Here is a 25,879-nt window from a genome sequence, read left to right on the forward strand (position 1 = left end):
GTTTCGTGAGTACTTCCGCCATAATCTAAGACCACGCCCTTTTTTTGCGCCCAGCCGGGTCAATTGTACCTGTCCGAACAAGCCAGGAAGATTTAAAAGCAAGCACGGCGTTGTCGTGCTGAGACGTCCTCCCCAAAACGTTGATTGTCAACCGCACAAAGCAAGAGTGATATTTGAGCGTGGGTTTTTTTTCCGCGGTGGCAGTGGGTTCGACGAAAAGTTGGATCGGTATACAATCCGGAAGTATTACAGGTAAAACCAGCTTCTTTCTCCTGTCACAATATCTCGCTTCTCTCTCCTTAAGTAAGTGGAATAACGATTAAAAATAGGATAATTGTGATCAGAAGTCGTGCTTTCTCACTTTAAAGCTACAGTATTTCGTTTTTTTCTTTAAATTAAAAGGGACACATGTTTCGTTCTCCAAACATCTGATGAAATATATCCTCTATCTTCCATCATTTATATCATTTTTTAGTATGTGTAACAGACCCTTTCGTTTCTTTTCCAAAAACTTAAACTTTGGGGTCGAGTATTCGTCTGTAACCACTTTGGCGCTCCATGTGATTTTCGACAACAGCTTGATCCTCCTCATCAGCCTCCTCTTCTCGCCTTTCTAGTTCTCCAAGCGCTCATGCAAGTTTCTACCTGCCTCAAACTGAGTTTCACAATAGTTTCGACTCATAAACAGCTGTCTAGATGAATGGGTTTGAGTGCCTCATTCAAAAAATAGGCTAGTTTCACTGAAGTCTCTTACTTTCTTATTAGTGTGTGGTAGTGTCCATCAAGAGAGAATGTATTTGACCAAATAAACCCCAATTGGAAAGAAATAACTGAGACATTTGTCAAAGCTTTTTGCCTAAATAATGTGTAAGTAATGTACAACTTTGGGGAAAAAAATGTGACACTGCATTCTAAACACTTAAAGGACAACCGACGTCACTGGACAAGTTGTGTCCATAATTTGTAAAATGGCTTCAAATGACTTCTACTGAGCGTATTTTAAAAAGATTCCACCGCATATAGCTATATTTTACGTTTTAAGACTCACGCTGAATATTCAGGAATTCTTGTTTTTGAGTTGGTGACAAGTCCGTACGTGATGTCACGAAAGGAACGCCCCTGGCCGAAAAAAACATGCATTGTAGCGGTCCTTCCATCACGTCAATGCTTGTTTGGTCTGAAAATCTCGTGTTGCGCCAGAAGAAGGCGTCCAAACTCCATATAAGGAATTTATCAGCCTGTGGAAACGAAATACACTGTCATGTCTACAAGAGGTCGCCATTTTCTTCTGCCTCTTTTTGGGTGAGAGATTTCCCCCCAATGTTGCCTCAAAATGGCACGGAATAAATTATTTAATCGATTGCAAACATGTATGCTTTCCTCTTCAGAACTATTTGAAGCATATTCATAACTGGATGTGTAACTTCTTCTTCTTTTCCTTTCGGCTTTTCCCTTCAAGGGGTCGCCACAGCGAATCAGTCACCTCCATCTTCAGAGGTATGCAAGAAAGCATATTCTCCGAATCTGAAGCCATTGTTTTGATTCTGCAGCAATGCAAGACGTCTTGGCGTGACGTCACGAACTGGGGGCGGGACTTTCTGAAAATCCCCAATTCGCAGATCAATTTTTTGCAGATTTTGGACACTTTAAGTCATTTTTAATGGTGTTTTGCATTTGAATAAAAATATCATACTGTGTGTTTTGGGTATTTTAGATGCTATAAAACGTTTTTCTGATGTCAGTTAAGAAACAAAAAAGTGACATCGGTTGTCCTTTAAGTGTAACTAACTGTAACCATCTAGTAACCCAACCACTCGCAGCCTCATGCCGATACTCCCGTTGAAAGTCAGGAATAGATTACATCACGCTGAGCAGGGCACCTCTCGGCTATTAAATGCGTCATTGTTATCTTGTATCTTGAATTTTATGGCAGAGTTAATCTGAGCACCAGTTGGAGTGGCTTTCTGCTCCCTCCCTCGGTCGTGATGCAGTAAAGAGGAGGGACTTGTACTATACAGTACATGGCATCTATTCTTTCAAGTGTTTGTTTTGGTAACTGTACTCCCCGTTGGATCCCTTTAATCCCCATCAATGAACAATGAAGTGCCAGGTTGGCCAGCTGTGGCTTCATGGAATCCGGAATGATGTTTAGGAGCTGTGCAGCCATGACGAACCACTTCTAAGTAATCCATAAGACATTTGTTGTATGTAATTTTAGGTTTGGAAACAAACAGAAAAAAAATTAAGAAGTATATGTGTTTTGAAGGATGATTGCAAATAGCCAAGATGTGTCTCGTCCATCACATAGCAGATGTGGGGGTCAAGAGCTGACCTTGTAGCGTCTGATGTGTTTACATTTAGCCTCAAAATAAACCCAAAGTTGGCCAATGTGCTCCATCCCTTTGTAATGCCATCAATTTCAAATCCTCACTTTGATCTCATGACACTGGGAACTCGACACAAAATGGTTGCTTTAAAAACCAAAATGGTGGACTTCCAGTCTCTGTTTAGACATGGATTTGTGAGACTTTGTAATGCGTTTACGCCTGATAAACGCATATGCTAAATAGAATGTTGCTCAGTGAAACTCACACATGGGTGGGATGCTACGGTGTTTGCAATTGAAACAGATCTCAAATATCCAATTTATTTGGCTTGAGACGACAGTTACAATATCACTGAAATGAGGCAATATCAAGGCTGTCGCGTCACTCAAAGTATGTCACGTACAAATGTTCTTCAGAGAGAATAGTAAACATTTCTTTGATCACAACTTCCTGTGTGCTGTAAAGGCACCCAAGAAGCGTTACTCTGGCAAACAGTCTTTCAATTATTAACAGTCCGACGCTCTCATTCCGCTGTCGTAACCCTAGCACCCGGCGCACTCAAATCAGCCTTGTGGGGAAAAAAAGTCTCAAAGTGGACTGCAAAGCTTGCATACCTTTGAGACTCGAAGCAGGCTGATTGATCTCTGGGATTAATCCAAAGGGCATGTATGGACTGAGCTTGGAATATGTTGTGTTTTTGTTTTTGTTTGTTAACTTCACCTTGAAAAGCTGCGTGGTCGTTTCGTGGATTTTCCGCCTGTAAGACAACAAGGTTGTCATTCCTCTTCGTCATGAAGGCGACTCAGCGGATGAAATTAATGAAGCACTTTGGTGCTGTGCCGCCTGAGCCGCCGTCGCCTCTTCTGGTGGTGCCCGTAAGTTCGAGCTATTGGGACATTTTGGGACTATATAATGGAATTTGCATGCGGAAAAAAAAGAATAGATCAAACAATCTATCCGTCTTCCAAATAGCATCCACACTATGGGATGGAAAATGATTCGTCTGGATGTAAAATCATGAGTCAAATGTTTTCGTGTTTATTTGCCAGAAACACCCAAAAAAAAAAGACCTAAACCTTTAGGTCTCGCAGAGGAGTCGTGACTGTTGCACAAATATTGAGTCCACCCATTCCAAAAAACTATCATAATATAAATACACCAATTCAAAATACACCATTCATTGGGGATATGCCTTATACTCCAGTGTGCCTTATACACCGGAAAATACGGTATTCTGCTCCAGTCAACTTCATATATTGCTAAAACCCCTTGCCAAAGCTGCCCATTATGAAATAAACAGACCATAAAAGAAATGTGTAGAAATAAAATTGTGAATAATCCAATAAATTAATACATTACATAAGTAACTCTTTCAATGCCATTCACAAATTTCATTTGGGAATTTAAAATATGACATAGACAACCATTCATTCATTAGTTCGGGTTTTGGTTTTTTTCATGCTTGGGTGCCGATAAAGCGCTGACCACGGCCTCTGGCAATGTTTTTTTTTTTTTCCATGTTTTTTTTGCCAGGGGTGGGCAAACTTTTTGACTCGCGGGCCGCATTGGGTTCTAAAATTTGACAGAGGGGCCGGGCCAGGAGCATTTGGAGGGAGTGTTTGGGCCGGAAATACTCCGAACAAGTTATGTCCATAATTTATAAAATCACTTCAAATGACTTCGACTGAGCGTATTTTACAAAGATTCCACAGCATATAGCTATAGTTTACGGTTTAAGACTTGCGCTGAATATTCATGAAGTCTTGTTTTCGAGTTGATGACGATCCCCATGTGACGTCACGTTTGGACCGCCCCTGACCGAGAAAGCGACATACAATGCATTTTGGGTACTTTGTTTGGTCTGAAAACTTCGTGTTGATCCGTGTTGATGGTGAAATTAGAAGGAAAACACATAAATAACGCCATGGTGAATCGTTGTGTGTTGCACCAAGACAACTATTTGATATTCGCTGACACAAATTCCCAGCTGACAAATCAGCCCATTTCCAACGGAGCTTGGGCGCAATCTTCTGCTTTTTCTGGGTGCTACATTTCTGTCCTTGACGGCTCGAATTGATATGGGAGGACTCCTAGAATCAATTGCAAACATTTATGCTTTCCTCTTCAGAAGAACAAGAACAAGAAAACATCTTCTCCGAATCTGAAGCCATTGTTTTGATTCTCGATCAAAGGCAAGACGTCTTAGCGTGACGTCACGAACAAAGGGGTGGGACCTTCTGAAACTGGCCATTTCCGGATTCATTTTGAACTAAAAATATCAGCCTGCCTGTTTTGGGTATTTTAGATGCTATAAAACGTTTTTCTGATGTCAGTGGGAAACACAAAAAAATGGTGCCGGTTGTCCTTTAAATGTAGTGTGTACAAACCTCATAGCACAGTAAGACCCCAATTTATTAACTGTCTTTCAAACGTGAAAGATATCCCTGATCAGTTAATAAATTTGTCTCAAGGAATATGGCGTTTACATACTATTTCGCAGATACTTGGAGGAGGAAATGGAAATAGATTAAAATAACATATGCACTGTGATTTATCAAGATTGCGTCTGTTTTTAAGTTTCCATCGAAGGGGCAAAGTTAAAGAAATCAACATTTATTGAAAAATGGAATCACTTTCAACATTCAAAACATATTATTACACAACGAAATATTCAAGCTAAATAATACCTACTTGTGTTAAATTCCGCCAAATCATAGATGGTTTGTCCTGACCGCGTAGCTCAACAAACTCCTCACTGACGCTCTCGCCTTCACGCGCTAACAATACACGTGTACCGTCGCCGAGCACACAAACATAGACTACCTGCAGTTGAAATTTGCATACTCGGCTCGGCAGCCAATCAGAAGCCTGCTTCTTTCTTCCGGACTTTCGCAAGCGTTACAAAGTCGTGCAATTGCATGTCATTTTCCAAAATAGATGCACAGAACCTCAAACTAGAAGAAAGATTCAAAAGAAGCTAACAACATATGTGACGCTACAAAACGTAAATTTACATTAAACCGTGACTGTAAAGTGTACGTGAGACTTATGAAAGGGGCTTAGTGGCTCGTAGGAAGCAATGCAAACGTTGCATTGTGCACCACAATGGCAATCGACTACTGTAGCAAAATTTACAGCTATGCGCATTTGCCGTAAATTAAGCAAGGTAGCATTTGTAGTTGGTGCATTCTTGATTTAAAAAAAAAACTTTATACTTTGTGACAATGTTTTTTTAATGGGATTGATTTCATTTTGCTTCAAGTTGTGAAAAATGGGGCAGGCAACTTTTCAGTTATCTGCCCTGTTGTTCGCTAGCTTTTTGTCATGAGTTTTAGACACTGTACTATAATTTGGGCAAGTTCGGCGGGCCGGATTGAAAAGCCTAACGGGCCGTATGTGGCCCGCGGCCCGTAGTTTGCCCATGTCTGGTGTAGCATCTCCCTTCTTTCCGTGTTCACACTTTGTTCCAGCTTCAGCTGTGTTTCAAGCCCTATATAAACCAATATGCGTGTATTGCATTGTATTTTGGACAGCCGGCCCCATTTCAAGCTCAGGTAACTTCAGACCCATTTAACTTAGGAATTAACTTTTTTTTTGATGAAAGAAGAGGGTCTAAGGTTTCTTACGTTGCATTGAATGTGTATGTAGTCCTATAAGTCAATATTTTGTGGGTCCTGGAATTCGAGTGACAATGACAAAAACCCTGGCACTTTAGTGGACACATTTTTGCACGTCTAGCAGTGAATGAGTTAAGAAATTAATTACTTGAATACATGGATAGATGGATGGATTTCTTACCAGGAACTGATTCTTCTGTGAGCCTCTCTTGGGTGTTATGAATCCAGGCACTTTATGTTTACAAGTCAGTGCAACTTAAAAGTCAACCATGTTATCTTTAGCTTGACCTGGTGGTCATTCAGTGTTTAATGGGGTGTACGAGGAAGTCGCCGCATGAGTGGTCAAAGTGCATGTTGGAGGAGGAGCGCTTCCGAGGTGAGTCCTCCCGCCCCACCCGAGCGCTCATCATATCTTTTAGCCGTCACAGTGAAGGATCAGGTTTCTGGAACGGGACGAATGGCACGGTTGTTGTTTGCGTGTGGAACATGATCAGTAGGAGCGTCCTTGTGGTTGTTGTTGGGCTTGGCCATCCCGTTGGGAAATGGAAGTGAGGTTCAAAGAACACAGGGTGAGTGCAGTACCACGGCAACCTGATTACACTTGTTAAAAACCACCACAAAAAAAATAAGAGATAAAATAGGATTTGAGGAAGCCATGAATTGAGCATTTGTGTTGTTTTTAAAATCAAACGTAAATTTAGTTTTACAAAGCGCAGACTGTAACTAGGTTATTGTGCCTGCCTTTGCTCTACTTTGGTTGTTGAACTCACAAGTCGACATGTGTTGATAAAAACTGATTAATCTTTACTTTTCTTACTAAAAATGTTTAGGAATGGAGAAAAATCTGGAAATGTGGCACTTTGCATCTCCTCACACTCACATTGGGCATCTGGTCATGTGTGATGAATTGAATGATATTTTAATGTTGAAGATTAATTTTATTGTACTTTTTATAGTTCGGTTTCATTTTATTTATTTTTCATTGGGAATACTGGTTTTGAATTTTTTTTCCAGTTTATTTGAATTATTTTTCTTTCCCAACGTACATTTTTTGGTTGTTTTCTTTGTGTTTTTTTTTTTTTTTGGGGGGGGGGGGTTCTTATAATGGTATTCTTTTATTGTGTATGCATTGTCTAATTTAATTTTTAAAATTATATAAAATATTGAATGAGTATTTTTACCTTATTTTATTACGTGACTCAAATTATTGCATTGATTTATTTTTTTTTTTAAGTCTTTGCTGTAACTTATTTTGAAATCCACGTCACTTATTTAATTTTCACATTATACAAAACACCTTCCAGGCACCGAGCAAAGTCATTTTCATCACAAGACAATAAGTCGGTCATCAAATGAAAAGGAGAAAATCAAATTTGTCAACGAATGCCTCATACTGAAAGAGGCGAGTTTCCCTATGAAAACATAGCGAGGGTGGGAGGAAAAAAAACGGTTTCTGTTTCAGCAGCCGTTGCATTTTTATTGCGGATTAGGTTGATGATTAACTTACAAACATCAAATGGCCTACTGTTCACTGCGGTCACTTCTACCAGCACGATTGCCCCCATCTTGGGCACTGAGCAGTTACTCACATGTATTATTCTTCCTGACTATCCCATTTTTCATGTCAATGTTGTTTCCTGTTACCGTGTCAGTCAGGCTAACGACAGTGGCTTCAAGTCAACTAGAAAGCTATGCTCGCTATGCTTTATCAAACTAGTTGGGATGTTCGATACCACTTTTTTTTTCAGACCGATACTCAAGTCTTGAGATGGAGTGGACCGTGTGGGGACCAGAGGGTGTGTTCCATCTATGAGATGGATCAGACTCCTCTGGGGGTGGGGGGCTGCTTGGGAGAAGTAAGGTCCATCGGAAAGTCTAGAGCTGTGTGTTTTTTGTCTTGGCCGTGGAACAGTCGACTAGCTCGATGCACTTGGCAGAGTCCTTGAAAAAAGTTTGCTCAGCCACCTTCATGTACTTTAATTCAAATGATTTAAAAATGTTGGAAAATGTATGATTGAAATTTAAAAATTGCTCAAAATATTGTAATACAGTAGCGGGCCGTGGATTTCATCATTGCGAGGCCTTCAGTAGAGCTATTTCTGACTCAATCAAGACTGAAAAAAGTGTGGTCTGATTCAGTATAAGTCCACGAGAGGGACCCATTAGCCAAGAAATAACTGCTAAATGACCGGCCTTTCTTAATGATGTCTGTTTTTTTTTAAATGCCGTGTTGAAAATGGCTAACAGTAAATCTGCAACCATATTAATTTCTTCTCCCTCTTCAGCCATTGTGGGTTGACAAAACTGCTATTAGATCAACACAACATATTTGCTTATGTAGCTTGCTACCGATACAGTGTGCTAGCTCTGGCCAGTATGCTCTTGTCACTATCGGCTTGTTTTCAGAGCAGTTTTTGCAAAACTGATTGGCTAGTGACTAGCCAATCGTAGTTTGCAAAAACTCTGACGTTTCCAGCGCCTTCTAGCGGGCCTTGGATTGCCAACTCGAAATCTGATTGGTTAAAGGACAACCGACGTCCCCAGACAAGTTGTGTCCATAATTTGTAAAGTCACTTCAAATGACTTCTACTGAGCATATTTTAATAAGATTCCACCGCGTATAGCGTGACGTCACGAAAGGACCACCCACAGACCGTGAAAAGGACGCATTCTCGCATTGTCCTTCCATCACGTCAATAATTTTGCTGTACTGTTTTTTTTGAAAACCTTGTGTTACACCCAAAAGCCGCCAGAGGGGGTCCAAGCGCCATTTTTTTGAATTTGTCCGCCCGTGGAAACGGAGGTGGCCACAGGATGTCGCCATTTTGTGCCTCTTTTTTTTTGGTGAGAGATTGTCCCCCAATGTTGCCTCAAAATGGCCCAAATAAATTCTTTAATCGATTGCAAACATGTATGCTTTGCTCATCAGCACTATTTGAATCATATTCATAACTGGATGTGTAACAAAAAAAGCATATTCTCCGAATCTGAAGCCATTGTTTTGATTCACAAGCAATGCAAGACGTCTTGGCGTGACGTCACAAACTGGGGGTGGGACTTTCTGAAAATGTCCAATTCGCAGCTCAATTTTTTGCAGATTTTCGACACTTTAAGTCATTTTTATTGGTGTTTTGCATTTGACTAAAAATATCATACTGCATGTTTTGGGTATTTTAGATGCTATAAAACGTTTTTCTGGTGTCAGTTAAAAAACAAAAAAGTGACTTCGGTTGTCCTTTAAAGCAACAGTTTCATCGACACATTTGATGCGACGGGGCGCGCACAACTGATTGTGAAGGGGTACAGGTAGATTTCTGATCCTAGTAACAAATGATGGCTGAAAAGTGATTGGTTAAATCCTTAAATACAAAAACACATCTGGAAGCCTGTCCAATAAAGTTAATCTAGAATTGTATGCTTTTATCTGAATTTGACCATCCGGTATAGACTGTACAGTACATGCATCACCATCCGATATGTCACCGGTGTCAAAGTCAAAGCCCGGAGCCAAATGTGGCCTGCCACATCATTTTCTTTGGCCCGTGCAACAAACCAAGCATGTCAAGTCTGAACCAAAATTTCAAATTGGCACATAAAATCCACAATAATATGTCCCCAGTAATGCCATTTCTTTGTGTTAATTTACAATTCCACCATAATATCGATTGCATGCTTTTCCAGTTACTGTGCAGTTCATACCTCTATCTATGTCTTTTTTTCAATCCCATAGTGAATCTAAAATTTCAGTAAAACTCGCCCTTTACAAGCAGTAGCCCCACACACACACACACACACACACACACACACACACACACATTCACACTCCGCCGCCGCCACCATACCGGTCCGTCCAGATTGTACGGGTGTTCCACCTACGTTTGACGCATTCTTCCGTCTTTTCTGGAGCTGTTTGTAAGGTGTTGTTTATGCAAAGTGTTTCACGCTAAATGTCACTTTTCCTTTACCAATTGCTGTGTATGTTTTTTTTGTTGTGATTGTAGAAGTCAGACATGGAGGAGCTAACAATATGGGAGCAGCATACAATTACACTGAGCAAAGTAAGTTACTGTTTGCTATCCGACGGCATGATGTCGCGACAGCATTGAGTGAAAGTAGGAGGCCGAGTTCACATCTATTCTTTTACTTTATTTAAGTGGGTGGTATGTTTGAAATTGTAGTCATATTTTAAATTGTTGTGAATCCAGGTCAAAGTGCTTTGCTAAACAATACAAACGTAGCTATTGTGCGATACTCTTTATATTGGCAACAAAACTAATCTGCATTACATAAATACAGTATATAAATGGTTTCTTTTCTCATTGCACGTTAAGCATAACAAAACATTCTTTATTATGATCATACGCCGTGGGTGACACATTATACCTCATTTATCTAGTGTGCAAATCAATATTTGACTATCATCCAGCGATGCCGTATCTCGAAAAGGAAACGACGCAAGATCAATATTTTGTACACAATTACCAACGAGCAGTTTGTCTGCGCAAACCTAGCGATGAAATTCCATAAGGCACACCCTAACCAACAGCGGTCGACCGGTCGCTGTTGCATACCAGCTGTAATGGAATGTGCTCTCTCTGTCACCCGCATCCACCTGCATACGTGCACACTTGTTTTCACCGTCCTCCCACCTTCATTCCAATCTCTCTGCCTGGCAGGATTCCAAATTGGGATTTGGTTTTGCCCTATCTGGAGGAAGGGACAAAGCTCATCTGGATAACGGGGATACGGCGGTGATCGTGTCCGACGTGCTGCCAAATGGACCGGCCATGGGACGCTTGTTGTAAGTGGACCAAGACAAAATTTCTCCCTTCAAAATAATAATAATAATAGTAATAATAATAGTAAAAGTGATTTCATGACGCACCTACAATGGGTGACAATCTGCAACATAGAGATCCCATGTTCCACCAAAGTTATCATCCAATTTACAGGTGTGATCTTTCAAAATGTCATATTTCCATCACTTTATTGGATAAGAATAATATTTGTATAACATGAAAAAGTGAAGAATAAAACACAGGAAAGAAGTATAAAACACACAAAAAACAGAATGGAACGGGGAAAAAGAAGAGGCCTCGTTGTTTTGCTTTGATTGCGTCTGAATGTTTAATGTGAGGTTGCAATAAAAAAAACAAATAAGCAAACATAAACATAGATAAATACACAAATACGTGAATACAGTTGCAGATGTACTATTCAAATAGGTGACTACGCAGATACATAAACAATTAAATAAATACAGTAAATTAAAAAATAAACTGGGAAATACATACATGTGTACATAAATAAATTACATGTCCAATTTTTCGTACATACATGCGGATCAAATATCTAAAGATAGAGGACACTGATTTGCTGTGGCGATCCCTTGAAGGGAAAAGCCGAAAGGAAAAGAAGATATGTACAGCACATACATACGTACAGTACATACATACATACATGCATAGACAAATAAATAACATGTCCATTGACACATTTTTTTCACTTACCAGCAACAAAGACGAGATCGTTATGGTCAACGGGGTCTCCATGGAGAACGTCCACTCCAATTTCCCCATCCACACCCTCAAGTCGTGTGGCAAGACGGCCAACATTGTGAGTACTTGAAAACGACCACGTGTCAGTTGGCATACTGATCCCGCTGAAAAATGTTTGGCTTCTTCTTTAACGTGGCATTTCTTGTTCCCAAACTCATCCGGCCCCTTGACTCTTTTGTTTCTTCCTCAATCTTGTTTTCCCTTTTAGACAGTGAAGCGGCCTCGCAAGATCCAAATCCCAGCTACCAACAGACCAACTCGAGCCGCCTCCCACTCCAATCTGTTGGACCAAGACCCCCCGAGAAGAACGCGACGCTACTCTGACGCCAGCGACAACAGAGATGCCAGTCGCTACCACATGCGGGCTCGCAGCTCCTCGCCTAACCGCAACCATGCGCGGGCTCAGAGCTCCTCGCCAGACCGCAACGGCTACGGAGGCACGTTGCCCTTGATGTCGTCGGGGTACAAGCGACTGCCGCACCACGACCTCGATGACAAGCCCTTGAGAACCACATTGGTTAAAAAGAAAATCTCAGATGGTGAGTTCAAATAAAATAACATGGATGGAATGGTGAAAATGTTGCCATCTAACAAGTCGGGTTTAATTGCATAAATGACATTAAATAATCCTTGCTGTCAGAATGGCAAAAATATACTATTACCAGAACCAAAAACAATATATATACATTACTGTAATACAGTAAAGTCTCGTTATATCGATATTCAAGGGAGTCCGAAAAAATATCGATATAACCGGGACTATCGATATATCCGACCCTGTTTGCATGTAATTTTCTCCGTGCGTGCATAGAAATAGTATCGATATAACCGGGACTATCGATATATCCGATATCGATATAACGAGACTTTACTGTAGTTATATTATTATAATTATGTAGTACTGTAACATATTTTGGTAGCGTCGAAAAAAATAACAAAGTTCTAAAGTCCTTTTTGGTAGGTTTACAAAAAATACTGTTACTAGATCCTAAAAAATATATTATTGTAATATTCATATCATTACTATTCTTATTATTTATTATGAGTATTATTATATTGATATACATAATATAATCACACAGTTCTGTAATATCTTAAAAAAGTAATGCTGTAAAGTCCTTTTTGGTAGAATAATTTACAAAAAAACTATGTTATTTAGTTGTTTGTTTATTTCATGATTATTATGAGAATTGTCTTAAAAGGTTGTCCTGAAATAAGAACAATTTAGATTTTTTTTTTAAGGTGATCAAGGAAATCGAATGAAGTTATAATATAAAATCTGGGATTTTGCAGTTCTGCGAGACCAAAAATATTTTTATGTTTGTGATTTGCTGATTATAATGTCAGATTTCTACAACAATAATGAAATGCATAAATCGATAAAAATAACTCTACTTGCTTTCATGTGTTCATGCTCACCATGCAGAATATGGCTTGAAACTGGGCAGTCAGATCTTCATCAAGCACATGACTGAAACGGGCTTGGCAGCAAAGGAAGGCACCCTGCAGGAAGGCGACCTGATTCTGAAGGTAAGTCTCACAAGAGCATCCACTGCCATCGGTTCATTTTTGACACTCCCGCACCCCTTCTGCCAACCAGATCAACGGCATGACCACAGAGAACCTCTCTCTCCTGGAGACCAAACACTTGGTGGAGAAGAGCCGCGGCAAGCTGACCATGACGGTCCTGCGCGATCACCGCAAGTTCCTGGTCAGCATCCCCGAAGTGGAGGACAGCGCCCCCAACAGCGAGGAGGAGCGACGACGGCGGCGTGACAGCAGCTCTGAGATGGAAGGTAAGAAGAAAAGAGAAAGAGTTGATTGACGAGCAATAATGGACAAAATCCTTCTTTTTGTATGATTCCTGTATTTATTTTTATTTGTTGTAGACATTTCCGACTTGGATGATCGCTCACCTTCTCACAGAACATCTCATCATCCTAGCAGAGAGAAACGGATGCACAGGTACTTCTGAGAATATCGTGCTATAATCCTTCAAAGAACGATGCGTTGTCAGATTTGGAGAAGTGTTTTTGTGCTTTAAGGCACACATTCACTTTTGAAACGGACAGAGAGGGAGGGGGAGAGTTGCATGTGGCAAATGTTGATCATTCATTTTCAAAATTGATCCATTCATTTAAATAGATCAGCCAGTTCAATGCATGGTATATGTAAATGTGTTTGTCACTATTTTCATCAAAATAAGTTAATTATTCACAAATATTTCATATCCAGTGATACCTCAGCTTACGAACTTAATTGGTTCCCAGAAAGTGTGTGTAAGGCGAAAAGTTCATCTGCCAAACATTTTTTTCCCATACGAAACCATTAAAAATATAATCCGTTCCCAGGTCCCCATAAAACATAATTTTTTACTAAATCAACCTTAAAACTGCACAAAATATACCTTAACTTATGAATAATAAATGTGCTATTGTATTGTAATTAAAGAAATAAACTGTTCTGTATAATAAAGTCATTTTATTTACCTTTGTGATGGTCGTTGATATAGTTGCCTCTTGAAGTTGCCGTGCTTTCTCGGCGATAACATCCTCACTAACACGGTCCCCTGCTAGCTGCTTTTCGTTAATCTAAATCAACAGAAGTTTTTCAACCTCTTCTATTGCCTGAGACCGTTCCTTTGACAACACAGAAACACCCTTAGCCACACGTAGCAATGGTCGACTTAGACAGTGTTTTTCGATGATCTCCTTCTTCTGCTCAACCGTAATTTTCTTTTTGTCCTCTTCGGCTTCACACCAGCCTGTGGTGGGGTCTTTTTCGGTCCCAAAAAAGCAAAAGTATTCCACTCGATAATAAACCACGTCTGCACTCAAAGTAAGTGGGTGTGGAAAACTAGTCCGCCAGCAACTGTGGCGCTGTTTGACTGTGTGGTTTGGTGTTCATCCGCCGAACATTAGTCCGCCAGCCACCGTGGTGCCGTGTGGTTTGGTTCGTCCGCCAAAAAGTAGTTTGTATGCCAAGATTGTATTCTCGCGAATTTAATGTTTGTAAGCTAAACCGTTCGTGAGCTAAAGCGTTCGTAAACTGAGGTATCACTGTATTATATGAGTCGGCTCCACCTTGTGGCCAAAATGGCTGCAGTGGGCTGCCGCCACACCAACAACATAAATGAGGACACAGCTATTGAAAATGTGTTGCATGGAAAATATACTAACAGAGATTGTGTCAGCGAAGAACACGTTACTTTGGTTGAGCTTTATTGAGCTTTCGGTTTGACACCAGGGCCAGAGCGGAACTTCCTCCTTCGGTGCTCAAGTCCAGGGATTCCTCTCCCGTGCGCTCCACTTTGACTCGGAACCCACCAAGAGGCTACGCCTCTCGTCGAGGTCAGCCCCCGCAGAGTCATTCCGTCTTGTCTGATCACGTCCTTAACGTTGCCTGTGTTGTTTCTCACAGTCGCGTCTGATTCCGAGTCGGACCGCAGTGCCTCGCCGCCTCCCACACGGACGGACAGTTTGAGCCACTCCAGTAAATACAAGTCAGTTGAACGCAATGCGAACGTCATTTATTCATTCTCTTCTATTTCCGTGACATTTATACCACAACGTCAAAAGATATTCTAGGAACGTACAGTATGCTGCATTTCTAGAATCGTCGTCCACTCAAGACGAAAAGTTGTCGTGTGGTGTACATGAAAATTCCAACCCGCACAAGCACCGGATGCTCTCTCAATGTCTAAAGATTGTGCAAATAAGACCCATGTCTTCTGCGACTGATCTGGCTTGTGCTCGTTTTACCAAAACCAGAACTAAAATGCAACGTCAGAACCAGTGCAGTCCCGAGCAGGTTCAGAAAACACCAGGAAATGCATGAACAACTCCCACTTTGTGTTTCCACGGCATAGATACAAAAGTTTTGGCTCAGTCTGTCCCGATTGTAGAACTTATTATTCAGAATATTTGTATTCGGTTCTATCACAATAAAATCACCCATAAATCAGAATCAGAATCATCTTTATTGCCAAGTATGTAGAACACACAAGGAATTTGTTTCCGGTAGAACACGCTGCACTAGTATCGTTGTCAAAAAAACTGCTAAGTGGCACTATACAGTTCCATTTTGGCTACTGTTGAAAGAGTTCAAAGAGTTAATGGCTTGGGGGAAGAAGCTGTTTAAATGTCTGCTGGAATCAATAATTTACATGACTGTTCATGCTGAAATGTGACATACAGTAAAGTCTCGTTATATCGGTTATATCGATAGTACTGCTTATTACGATACTATTTCTATGAACGCAAGGAGAAAATTTACATGCCGCAGGATCGGATATATCGATAGTCCAGTTATATCGATATTTTTTCCGACTCCCGAGAATATCGATATAACGAGACTTTACTGTATTTGTTTTTAATGCAGAAGCCTGTCTGGTTTGTCCACGCTGCCCAACCCGAGGTCGTCCTCCGCTCTCCAGAACTATTCATCGTCCAGGCCGACCTCATCGTCCTCAAGACCACCCCGCAGGCCCGTGTCGGATTCTGATTCTGACCACAGCGCCTCAGGGAACTCGCGGTCAGACAGCAGATATAAGTAAGCTTTGATTGATAATCAGGGAGGACATTTATCAGAAAGTCAGCCAGTCTGGTTCTGGTTTTTATTTGTCTTTGTCACTCATCAGTCCCAGAGTTATTCCTGCTGATCTGTCCCACTCTGGCCCGAGAGCTTCACCCATCCTGGTGCGGCAGGAGCCCCCTAGGAGGGTCAGTTCACCTCTGAGAGTCCCAGCCCCGGGTCAGTACACTCAATTAAAAAAAAAAGAAAAGAAATATTCACAATTCACCATCTCAAGAAATTACCAAACGTGATATGACAATCCGAAATTATATCGACTATGATGAAAAGTCTGCTCAATATGTTGAAACAATCTATTAAATGAGTTCGGGGTTTTGAATTAGAACTCCAGAATTGGATGATGTTATCTAACATCCAGAATGAGTTGGACAAAAATACATTTAGAGTGACGCGGTGATGCCTGCTAATCAAGTTTTCCTCTCTTCCCAGACTCCGAGTCGGAGTCTGAAGGCAGCTCGGCGCCTCCTCGGAGGCAGAGCGCCGCCTACAGTCAGGACTCGTACGGCAGCAGCAGATACAGGTACACATGAAGGCGTCGGCCATCTGAACCCCCTTCCCCTATCACCCATTTGAACACCCTGCTGGGACACTTGAGATATATTTTTATGACAATACTTTTAATTTCCCCAATTTTTATTTTTAAAGTTACACAAAAGTTATTTTGTCTTTTTTGTGATTTTTTTTTTTTTTTTTTCTCTTCACACGCGCGTGCCTGTGTGTGTGATTGCATTGTAGCTTTTGGACTTTTGTGTATTTTTGGGCTGTACGCGCTGAAATAAAAAGTGACTTTTCACTCAACATGTCCCTCTCCATTATGTGGCTATGTGCTGATTTAACAAAAGACTCAACCATAAGTATATGAACTAAATATATACTTGAAATTGATCAATAGTCATCACAAAGCCGTCAAAGAGAGGAGTCCCCTCAGGCGCAAAGGTGAATATTCTCTCATCACATAATCACTTTAGCCAAAAGCCCACTCCCGCGTCCTTCCAAATGTAACTGAGACTTGTTTTCCTCCTCCCTCACTCCCGCCTCCCTCTTGTCTCTTGCAGACCTTTGCCGGCAGATCTTTCCTCTCAGTCGGAAACGAGGCGACACAGTGCTTCCGGTGTCCCGGTCGCTCATACGTCACATCGAGGTGAGCATTAAAGACACTTTTTTTCTGATCCACAATTTGCAATCTATTCCTAATTTAATGGTGTATAAAGTGCACTTTCAATTAATGGCCTACCATAATTTCCGGACTAAAGAGCGCACCTGATTATAAGCCTCACCAGTACATTTCTAAAGGGAAAAAACATTTTGTACCTATATAAGCCGCACCTGTCTATAAGCTGCATGTTTATAAAGAAAGACGGTACACAGAAAAAGTTTTCAAAGTTTTAATAATACACCTTAACTTTTCTTTCGAAACGGCGCCTTTTACGTGGCAGCAACACCACAAGCATTATCGTTGTAACACAGCCCTAACAGGGCTGGTAAAAAAAAACATTCTGGTAAAAGTGAGATGCGGCAGAAACACAGCAGCAACACGTTAGCACTCTCTAACAAGTCTGGGTACAAAAACGTACCAAGTCACTGAGACACAGAAGAAGCACGTTAGCACTCACTAACAGGGCTGGTTACAAAAACATAGCAAGTCGCTGAGAGCCGCCCTCATCTTCCTCCTGTAAACTAAAACCGTAGAAGTCTTCTCCCTGGGTGTTGGATTGGAATAGCGTCAGATATGCCTCGCCACATACGGTCTCATTCTCTCTTTCGTTGTCGCTGTAAGTGTCACTTTTATCGTGTAGGTAAAGTAATTCCCTAGCTTGTGCTGTCCTCTCCGTCACGCAGCACACCGGCTTTTCCAAATGGTGACGGTTGATTTTTTTTTTTTTTCACATGCTGTCAGAATCCACTGGAAGACTTCCCATTCAACTCGGAGGGTCACTTTAAATGTATTGTTAACGTAATGTATTGTTGTGTATTGCACATGCTAAGTTAAATTAAACTTGCGTCTTCATCGGCCACTGGCAGCCATTTGAAAAAAATGCATGAATTGTCCGCATCGTTGCATAACTCGCAGGGTTGAAAGCTTGTGACAAAAGTTGCGACTTATAGTCCGGACATTACGGTATTTTAAAACTATTTTCATATATAAAGTGCACCGCATAGCTACGGTTGCGCTGTGCATCCACTAGATGATCTGCTCTAAACGGAATACAATAAAATACAGCATTACTTAGGTTGATCTTTTCACAGCGACAGCAGCTGTATCAAAACACTTCACAGAACATTTAAAATATTACGTTCCAGAAAAAGCGAACGAGATGGATACATGTTGAAGCCTGAGCAAATGTGTATAAAAGAGCCAGAGTCATCTTTATACGCTAATTGTGATTCCAAATGAATACATGCATCTAATTTCTGTAAATGTCCGGATGCAAAGTTTCCACTTGAAGTGTTGTTTCCTTACAGCTCCATCCGAGTCGGATTCAGAGGACAGTTATGACTCTGTACCTCGCAGATATTCAACGGGCAGCGACAAGTCAGACAGAGCCAAAAACAAATACAGGTGGGACTTTTTTTCCCTGATACTTGTTTGTTGTTCAGAGTGTGCTTTCAAAGTTAACTTTGTGCTTGCTTTGGGAATGAGTATACAATGTAAACTAAATGGAGCCTCCACGTTGAAAGTGACTCCAAGAGATGTCTTGTCTTGGATTTTTAAAAAATGTCAACTTGTGTAAATTTCAAAAGAATCCCCCCTTTGCGGTTTGCAGAGTCCTTCCTGAGATCAAGCCCTCTTCGGTCGATGTGAATCTGGAGCCAGCACGCCGAATCTCATTACCTGTCCAACCTCCTCCTGATGGTCAGTGGAAACGTGTAGAGATGTGTGTGTGATGACTATAAGTAAGCAAGTGTGTGAAGAAAGGATCTTTGTGGTCTCTTCACAACATTTAGTTTCTTCCGACGAGTCCGATGATCTGTCGCACCTGCGGAGGTCGGGCAGCTCAGACCGTGAGGATAGCCGACACAGGTATGAACTTTCCAGCTAGAAATTGGAAAAAAAAAGATTTCTGTCAATGCATCGAAAAAATAAACAAAAATTGTGCGCAGATTTTTTTTCCGCTATACAAAAAAAAGCTAACTTGCGAAGATTCAACCTGACACGATGGTTAATGGTTTGATGATTTTTATTTGACTTTTGAAGTCTTGTTCCCAGATAGAACTCAATTTTTTTTGCTTCGACTGTTTCATCTCATGTTCATACAGCAACCATGCTCCCGACGTGGCTCACAATGGTGGTACCATGAGATCTGGGATCTCTGTGAGGAGCAATCCACCTGTCAGCTGTAAGTGCCGCATATTCACTGGTTGTCTTTTTTCTTTTCTTTTTTTGTGTATTTTATTGTATTTTAATTTTATTTATTTGTAATTTTATTTTTACATTTTATTCATTGTATGCTTTTTTGTATATTTTATTTTTTTATTATTGTTAATATTGTTCTTATTTTTATTTTGTTTTTATTATTTGTTGTAATTTTTTATTATTTTTAGTTTATTTTTTATGTGTATGTGTGAAAGAATGACTGAATCGCCCATTGAATATGCTTTCATCATCAGCACCACCACCAGCAGCAGCAGCCGTTGTTCCCCCCAAATTCGCTGAAGAGCCTATCTACTCCTTGCCTCCAGACTCATACCCCGCATCTCACACAGGGTGAGTCCTTCTCATATTTTGGCTTCCCAACTCACAGTACCGCGTTTAAAGCCCGGCATTTCTGGTTCCGATCATGCAGGTACAGCTCAGATTCGCAGGCTGTGTCGTTCATTAAGGAAGGCAGCGTGGGCCTCAGACTGGTGGGTGGCAACGACGTGGGCATCTTTGTGGGAGGGGTGCAGCCTAACAGCCCAGCGCACAAGCGAGGGATGAAAGAGGGCGACCAGATTTTGAAGGTGAGGGTGGCTTTGCTCTTGTCTGTATAAGTGACGCAATCACTTTCGATTTAATTTATAGTAGTGTTACTTTTTTATTTTATTTCAATTTAAACATACATTTATATTAATAGAATTATCTGGCTATAGTTTAGTTTTTCCCAATAGTGTTTATTGAGCTCCCTAAATGTAATTGAATTTGAAAAAATAATATTTCTAAAAACAGAATATCATTAACAACTAAAATATGTGGATTTTTTTAAACTCCCTTTTTATTATATGGGTTTGTATTTATTTTCATTTTCCTTATTTTAAAACATTTAATATAAAGACATAAGGCGCATGGAATAGATCTTGCTATAGTAGCTGCAGTTGCGCTGTGCAGCCACTAGATAGAACCTCTCTAAAAGGAATAATAATACAGTACTGTAATACATCTCATTTATAATCCCCTTTCAAAACTCTCAATAAAATACAATACAGCTTAATTTATGCACCGATTTCACAACCGCTGTGCATGTACCAGTAACTATAATACAATATATCTAAGTAGACATCTTTCGGTTGTTGAGATGTAAACATCACGCATCAGAAATGGATTTTTGTGGTGTTTATTATCTCCATTCCTGGTAGGAGACAGGGATACTTTTTTTTAAATAATATTAGGTACTAAGACAAGAGGGTTTTTTTCTCCCTTTGTCACAGGTCAACAACACCGACTTTGGCCATTTCACTCGCGAGGAAGCGGCAAATTTCCTGCTAAACATCAAGAGAGGAGAAAGGGTAGACATTCAAATTCAAAATAAAATGGACAGTAAGTGCAGTCGAATCATAACTAGCTCCAGTCGGCACCCCATCGCCTTAACTGGTCTTTTTTTTTTTCCTTTTCAGTTTATAAAAAGATCATCAAGTCCAACCTGGGCGACAACTTCTACATCCGCACGCACTACGACCACGAGACCGATCATCCCATCGGGCTGAATTTTACACGAGGGGAGGTGTTCCGAGTGGTAGACACAATGCACCGCGGGAAGCTGGGCAACTGGCTGGCCATCCGCATGGGTAATGACCTGCATGAGCTCGATAAAGGCACCATCCCCAACCAGACCAGGTGAGCACGGGTAAACAATTATAAAATCCTCGTTCGATCAAGTTTTAAGAAAATCAAAACAGAGAAAAGCAGCAATAATAATAATAATGATTTTTTTTTTTTTTTTTTGCTGCATCGCAGAATCTGTGTGATAGCCACTCTATGAATTTCCATTAGGGCGGAAGTGCTGGCCAGCCAAGAGCAAGCGCAGAGGGCGAGCGGCGACAAGCCAGTGTCGGGGCCCAGGGCCGAGTTCTGGAAACTACGGGGCCTCAGAGGGAACAAAAAGAACGAGAAGAACGCACGACGCTCACGGGATGATCTCCTACAGCTCACCATTCAAGGCAAATTCCCGGCATATGAGAGGGTCCTGCTGAGAGAAGCCAATTTCAAGCGGCCCATCGTCATTCTGGGTCCTCTTAATGATATTGCGATGGAGAAACTCGCCAGGGAGATGCCGAAGGAATATGAAATAGCTGGTTGGTGCCTTTTTTTAAGCACTATTATACCTTAAATTTTGTGTTATAGCCCCAATCCCATCACTCTTTTCATCAGAGATGGTTCCTCGCAGTGGGGCCGGTGACAGCAACTCAACGGTTATCAAACTGGACACCGTGAGGAAGATAGCTGAAAAAGTGAGTTCAATATTTCAGGTTTTATTTTTAATATTCAAGAGCTCTCACATTAAAATAAAATGCATTTTCTATGCGGTGTATGTGGTTGTGCTCTACCACAAGAGTGTCAAACTTGTTTTTTGCTGCGGGCCGTTATGAATTTGGTGAAGCCATTAGATTGTTTCATCTGCTCCGCATATTACATATAGAGCGCACAACAAATTAATGAATCACGAGTTTTCAAATTGTAAGTCATTGTTATTGTGATTTACATGGAATAATTTGAAATTTTGCTTCAGACTTTAGCAAGCATCATGGGATTTCATACGTTTGATTTGCTTCGTGGGCCGAATAAAATGATGTGGCGGACCAGATACGGCACCCGGGCCTTGAATTTGACACCAGTTCTACGTGGTGGCTCACTTTGGGATTATTCTTATTTCGTTGCCAGGACAAGCACCCCCTACTGGACATCACGCCCACCGCTGTGGAGAGGCTCAACTACATCCAGTATCACCCCATGGTGATCTTCTTGGACCCGCACAGTCGCAAGGACGTCAAAGCCATGAGGCAGCGCTACAGTCCCGACTCCAATAAGAGCTCCAGACGTCTTTACTCGCAGGCGCTCAAGCTCAGGAAAGACTGCAGTCATCTTTTCTCAGGTAGATCAATAATATACATTGTGTGTGCGTGCGTGCGTGCGTGCGTGCGTGCGTGCGTGCGTGCGTGCGTGCGTGCGTGCGTGCGTGCGTGTGTTTGTGGCAGATATTAGGAGGATTCAGGACAGTTCTCGTAGGATTTTTGCTTTCTGTGAGCATCTGTCGTTGGCAATCTTAAATATGCTGAGAGCTATTTTGGTTTGTTTACCAAAAAAAACAGCTACAAAGCACACATCTACAAAGATGTGTGCAGTATGTTGTCAGCGCGATGTTAGATTAGATTAGAATTCATTTGATTAATTTAAAATGCTTTGGGTCTGTTTAAAGAAGACTTCAAAATATTCAATCTACAGATCATAAAATAACCTCAGTAATTTGTCTCCTTTCATTTGTTTCTCCAGCGCGCGTTGACCTGCAGCCGGGCTCCAATATTTGGTATCAGGTTCTAAAAGACAAGATTCGCCACCAACAGTCCAAACCAGTCTGGGTTTCTGAGGTCACGGTAAGCCCCGCATACGTTATTGCACATGTGTCAAAGTCAAGGCCCGGGGGCCAGATCTGGCGCTCCATGTCATTGTATTCGGTCTGTGAAAGCAAATCAAGCATGTCACGTGCCATGTTGCTCGCGAAAGTCGGAACCAAAATTTGAAATTGTCCCACGTAAACCACAATAAATCATTGTTTTTATTTCAAATATGAAAACTAGTTATTCATTCCATTTTTTGCTGTGCATTCTATATGTAATATGTGAAGGAGATGAAACATTCTAATGGCTTCCCAAATTCATAACGGTCCCTGAGAGGAAACCGTAACTCGTGGCAAAAAAAGGGTTTGACACCTTTGCCTTATTGTGTTGAATTTCCATTTTGCACAACCATGCTGTGCAAAAGATTGATGTGTGTATCTTTGTTTAGTTGGAGAGCGGTGGAGAACAAGACCTGGACGCACTGGATCAAACTCAATCAGACTACCTCAGTGCCGCCAGTGACCTGGAAGACACGGACGGCGAGGCCTTCACAGACGGCGAGGCCTACACAGACAACGAGGACCTAGAGGAAGCCTACCCGGGTCAACACGCAGCCAGAAGCTCAAGAGCGTCTGGCACCGCACTGGCTCGCTCTTCCGAGCCCACCTGGGGCAGTCCTGACGAGGAGCTGGACCCCGAGCCTTACGCCGAGGTCTACTCGGCAGGCAGAGAGATCCCACCTCTGATGCACGTGCCGGAACCCGCTACGCTCCGTCGGCAGAGCCGCAGCCCCCCTCTGCATCATCCGGACGACGTTCGTTCACAACGCAGTTTTTCCGACTCTGACTTCAACCAACTCAATGCCGTCGCACCCACCACTCCGTCAGACGGACCCCCGGAGTTTATCGCCCCCGACCCATCCACGCGTTACTCTGTCAGCGAGCCGTATGCCAACGAGCAGCCGGGGAGCCCGCATCAAGCCAGTCTGTCTACCATTGAGAAGGAATTAGAGCAGGTAACAAGATCAGGCCTAAAAATCAACGTGTAACAATCCACGCCATGTCGCATACCATATTAAAGCACGTCAAGATCGCTTTCCAGATCTATAATTCCTTTCTCATCTTTTGTTTTGACACACGGACAAAAATGCTTGTAAAAAAGCTCCCCACCTTAATGGGAGTTCGATTGTAACATAAGAAGTCAATGTGCAACAAACCAAAACAAATCACATTTCATATTAACTCATTCACTGCTATTCACAATTTCATTCGGGAATTAAAAATATGACGTAGAGCGCCATTCCCAATTTTTTTTTTTTTTTTTTTTTTTTTCCCCTGGGTTTGTTTTTTTTTCTCGTTTGGGTGCCGATAAAGCGCTGGCCATGGCCTCTAGCAATGTTTTTTCCTTCCACAGGGGGGCAACATTTCCCTTTTTCCATGTTAGCGCTTTGTTCCAGCTTCAGCTGTTGTTAAAGCGCTATATAAACCAATATGTATGTATGCATTGTATTTTGGACAACCACCCTCATTTAAGCTCATATAACTCCAGAGCCATATAATTTAGGAATTAACTCTTTTTTTCTGATGAAAGAAAGTCTAAGATTTTTGCGTTGAATGTTTTCGTAGTCCTAAAACTCAACATTCTGTGGGTCCCGGAATTCCAGTTAAAATGACAAAAACCCTGGCACTGGGGTGGATGTCTGGCAGTGAATGAGTAAACTAAAGCTCTTGAGGGGAGCATCCCAGAGCTTTAAATCTTTTGCCATAACGCTGATGTGATGATATAGGCTATATAAGTGTTTGATTTATTTTACTTGAGGCCAAAGCTAACTTGTTGTTCTCATTCAGGTCCGGCAGGCAGAGCCACAGATGCAAGGAGAGGACAAAAAGGCCCTTCAGTTTATTGTGTAAGTCTCCTGTGGCTCACTAATCTGGGAAAACCACTTAACCCACTGATGTTTGACATACAGTGAGACCTCAACTTACGAACTTAATTGGTTCCCAGACAGAGTGTGTGTATCTCAAAAAAAAATTCCCATAGGAAACCATTAAAATGGGACTAATCCGTTCCCAGGTTTCCATAAAATATAATTTTTAACTAAATAAGCCTTAAAACTACACACAACATACCTTATTCTGTGTATAATAAATGTGATATTGTATTGTAATGAAAGAAATACACTGCATTGTATCATAAAGTCACAAAGAGAGGCACATTACATAGTTTTTTTTCAACTTCTTCGATTGCCCGAGACCGTCGCTTTGAGAGCATGGAAACACCTTTTTCAACAGACGCACCTTTAATGGCTTCTGTGTTCCAGAGAATGGGAGCAAGGGTTGACTTAGCATAGCCGTGCTTCTTCTCAGCAACGGTGATTTTATTTTGTGTCTTCCTGAGCTGAACACGAGCCTGTGGTGGCTTTTTTTCGTTCCCATCATAGTAAAATTATCAGCAAAAAGCTTCAAGTAGGCGATCGACGTGTGCATTCAATGAGAGGGTGTGTGCAAAGTAGCGCCGGCTGGAGCGCTGTTCGGTCGCGTGCTTCCGCCGAAGATCACATCGCCAGCCGTGGTGGGTGTGTATTATGAAAATACATATGAAATATGAAAAAGGTTTAATTTTCATAAATTAGAGGTTCTTAAGATGAAAACTTTGTAAGATAAGTTGTTTGTAAGTTGAGGTCTCACTGTACGTCTCCTTGTTGTTGGTTACAGGGTGGCACATCACCAGGCGGTCCAGGTCAGACGTACGCACATCCGAGGGGGGAGCAACAGCTCCGAAGAGGATGAAGATGAGGCGGAGGATATCGAATGGGGTCCAGCGACCGAACTATAGACGGGCCATTTTGTCTATCATTTGAGTCTGAGTGAACAACTAAAGACACACCAAGAGACTTTTTTGTTAGTTATCCCCAATTCTAGCTCCAATTTTTATAGAAATGTCCGATTCACTTTAAAAAGTACTGTTTAGCACAATTTAAGGTGAAAATGGATCTTATGGAAACCCTGAAATAAAGGATCAATGTTTTTTTCTA

At 41.4% G+C, this 25,879-nt stretch overlaps 1 protein-coding gene across 3 annotated transcripts; it reads left to right on the forward strand.

Moving 5' to 3' along the window:
• Window positions 1-72: 72 nt before the first annotated feature.
• tjp3 (tight junction protein 3) lies at window positions 73-25,879 on the forward strand. Of its 3 annotated transcripts, none has more exons than XM_089001627.1 (29): window positions 73-252; window positions 9,946-10,002; window positions 10,621-10,745; window positions 11,458-11,560; window positions 11,711-12,041; window positions 12,929-13,032; window positions 13,103-13,298; window positions 13,392-13,467; window positions 14,749-14,852; window positions 14,923-15,004; window positions 15,883-16,053; window positions 16,142-16,254; window positions 16,525-16,615; window positions 17,151-17,236; window positions 18,559-18,655; window positions 18,861-18,949; window positions 19,042-19,117; window positions 19,354-19,433; window positions 19,705-19,801; window positions 19,881-20,037; window positions 20,722-20,830; window positions 20,908-21,127; window positions 21,284-21,585; window positions 21,662-21,741; window positions 22,172-22,382; window positions 22,781-22,881; window positions 23,294-23,860; window positions 24,693-24,751; window positions 25,560-25,879. In XM_089001627.1, exons 2-29 carry the CDS (start codon window positions 9,955-9,957, stop codon window positions 25,678-25,680), a joined length of 3,996 nt encoding a protein of 1,331 aa, XP_088857753.1. In that variant the 5' UTR covers window positions 73-252; window positions 9,946-9,954; the 3' UTR covers window positions 25,681-25,879. The 3 variants fall into 3 exon arrangements, with proteins under 3 accessions (XP_088857753.1, XP_088857751.1, XP_088857752.1); XM_089001625.1 differs by lacking the exon at window positions 73-252 and adding an exon at window positions 2,927-3,202; XM_089001626.1 differs by lacking the exon at window positions 73-252 and adding an exon at window positions 6,377-6,513.

The sequence above is a fragment of the Hippocampus bargibanti genome, linkage group LG07 (assembly GCF_051943395.1).
Source record: "Hippocampus bargibanti isolate YZ-2025 linkage group LG07, ASM5194339v1, whole genome shotgun sequence".
NCBI classification, from domain to species: Eukaryota; Metazoa; Chordata; class Actinopteri; order Syngnathiformes; family Syngnathidae; genus Hippocampus; species Hippocampus bargibanti.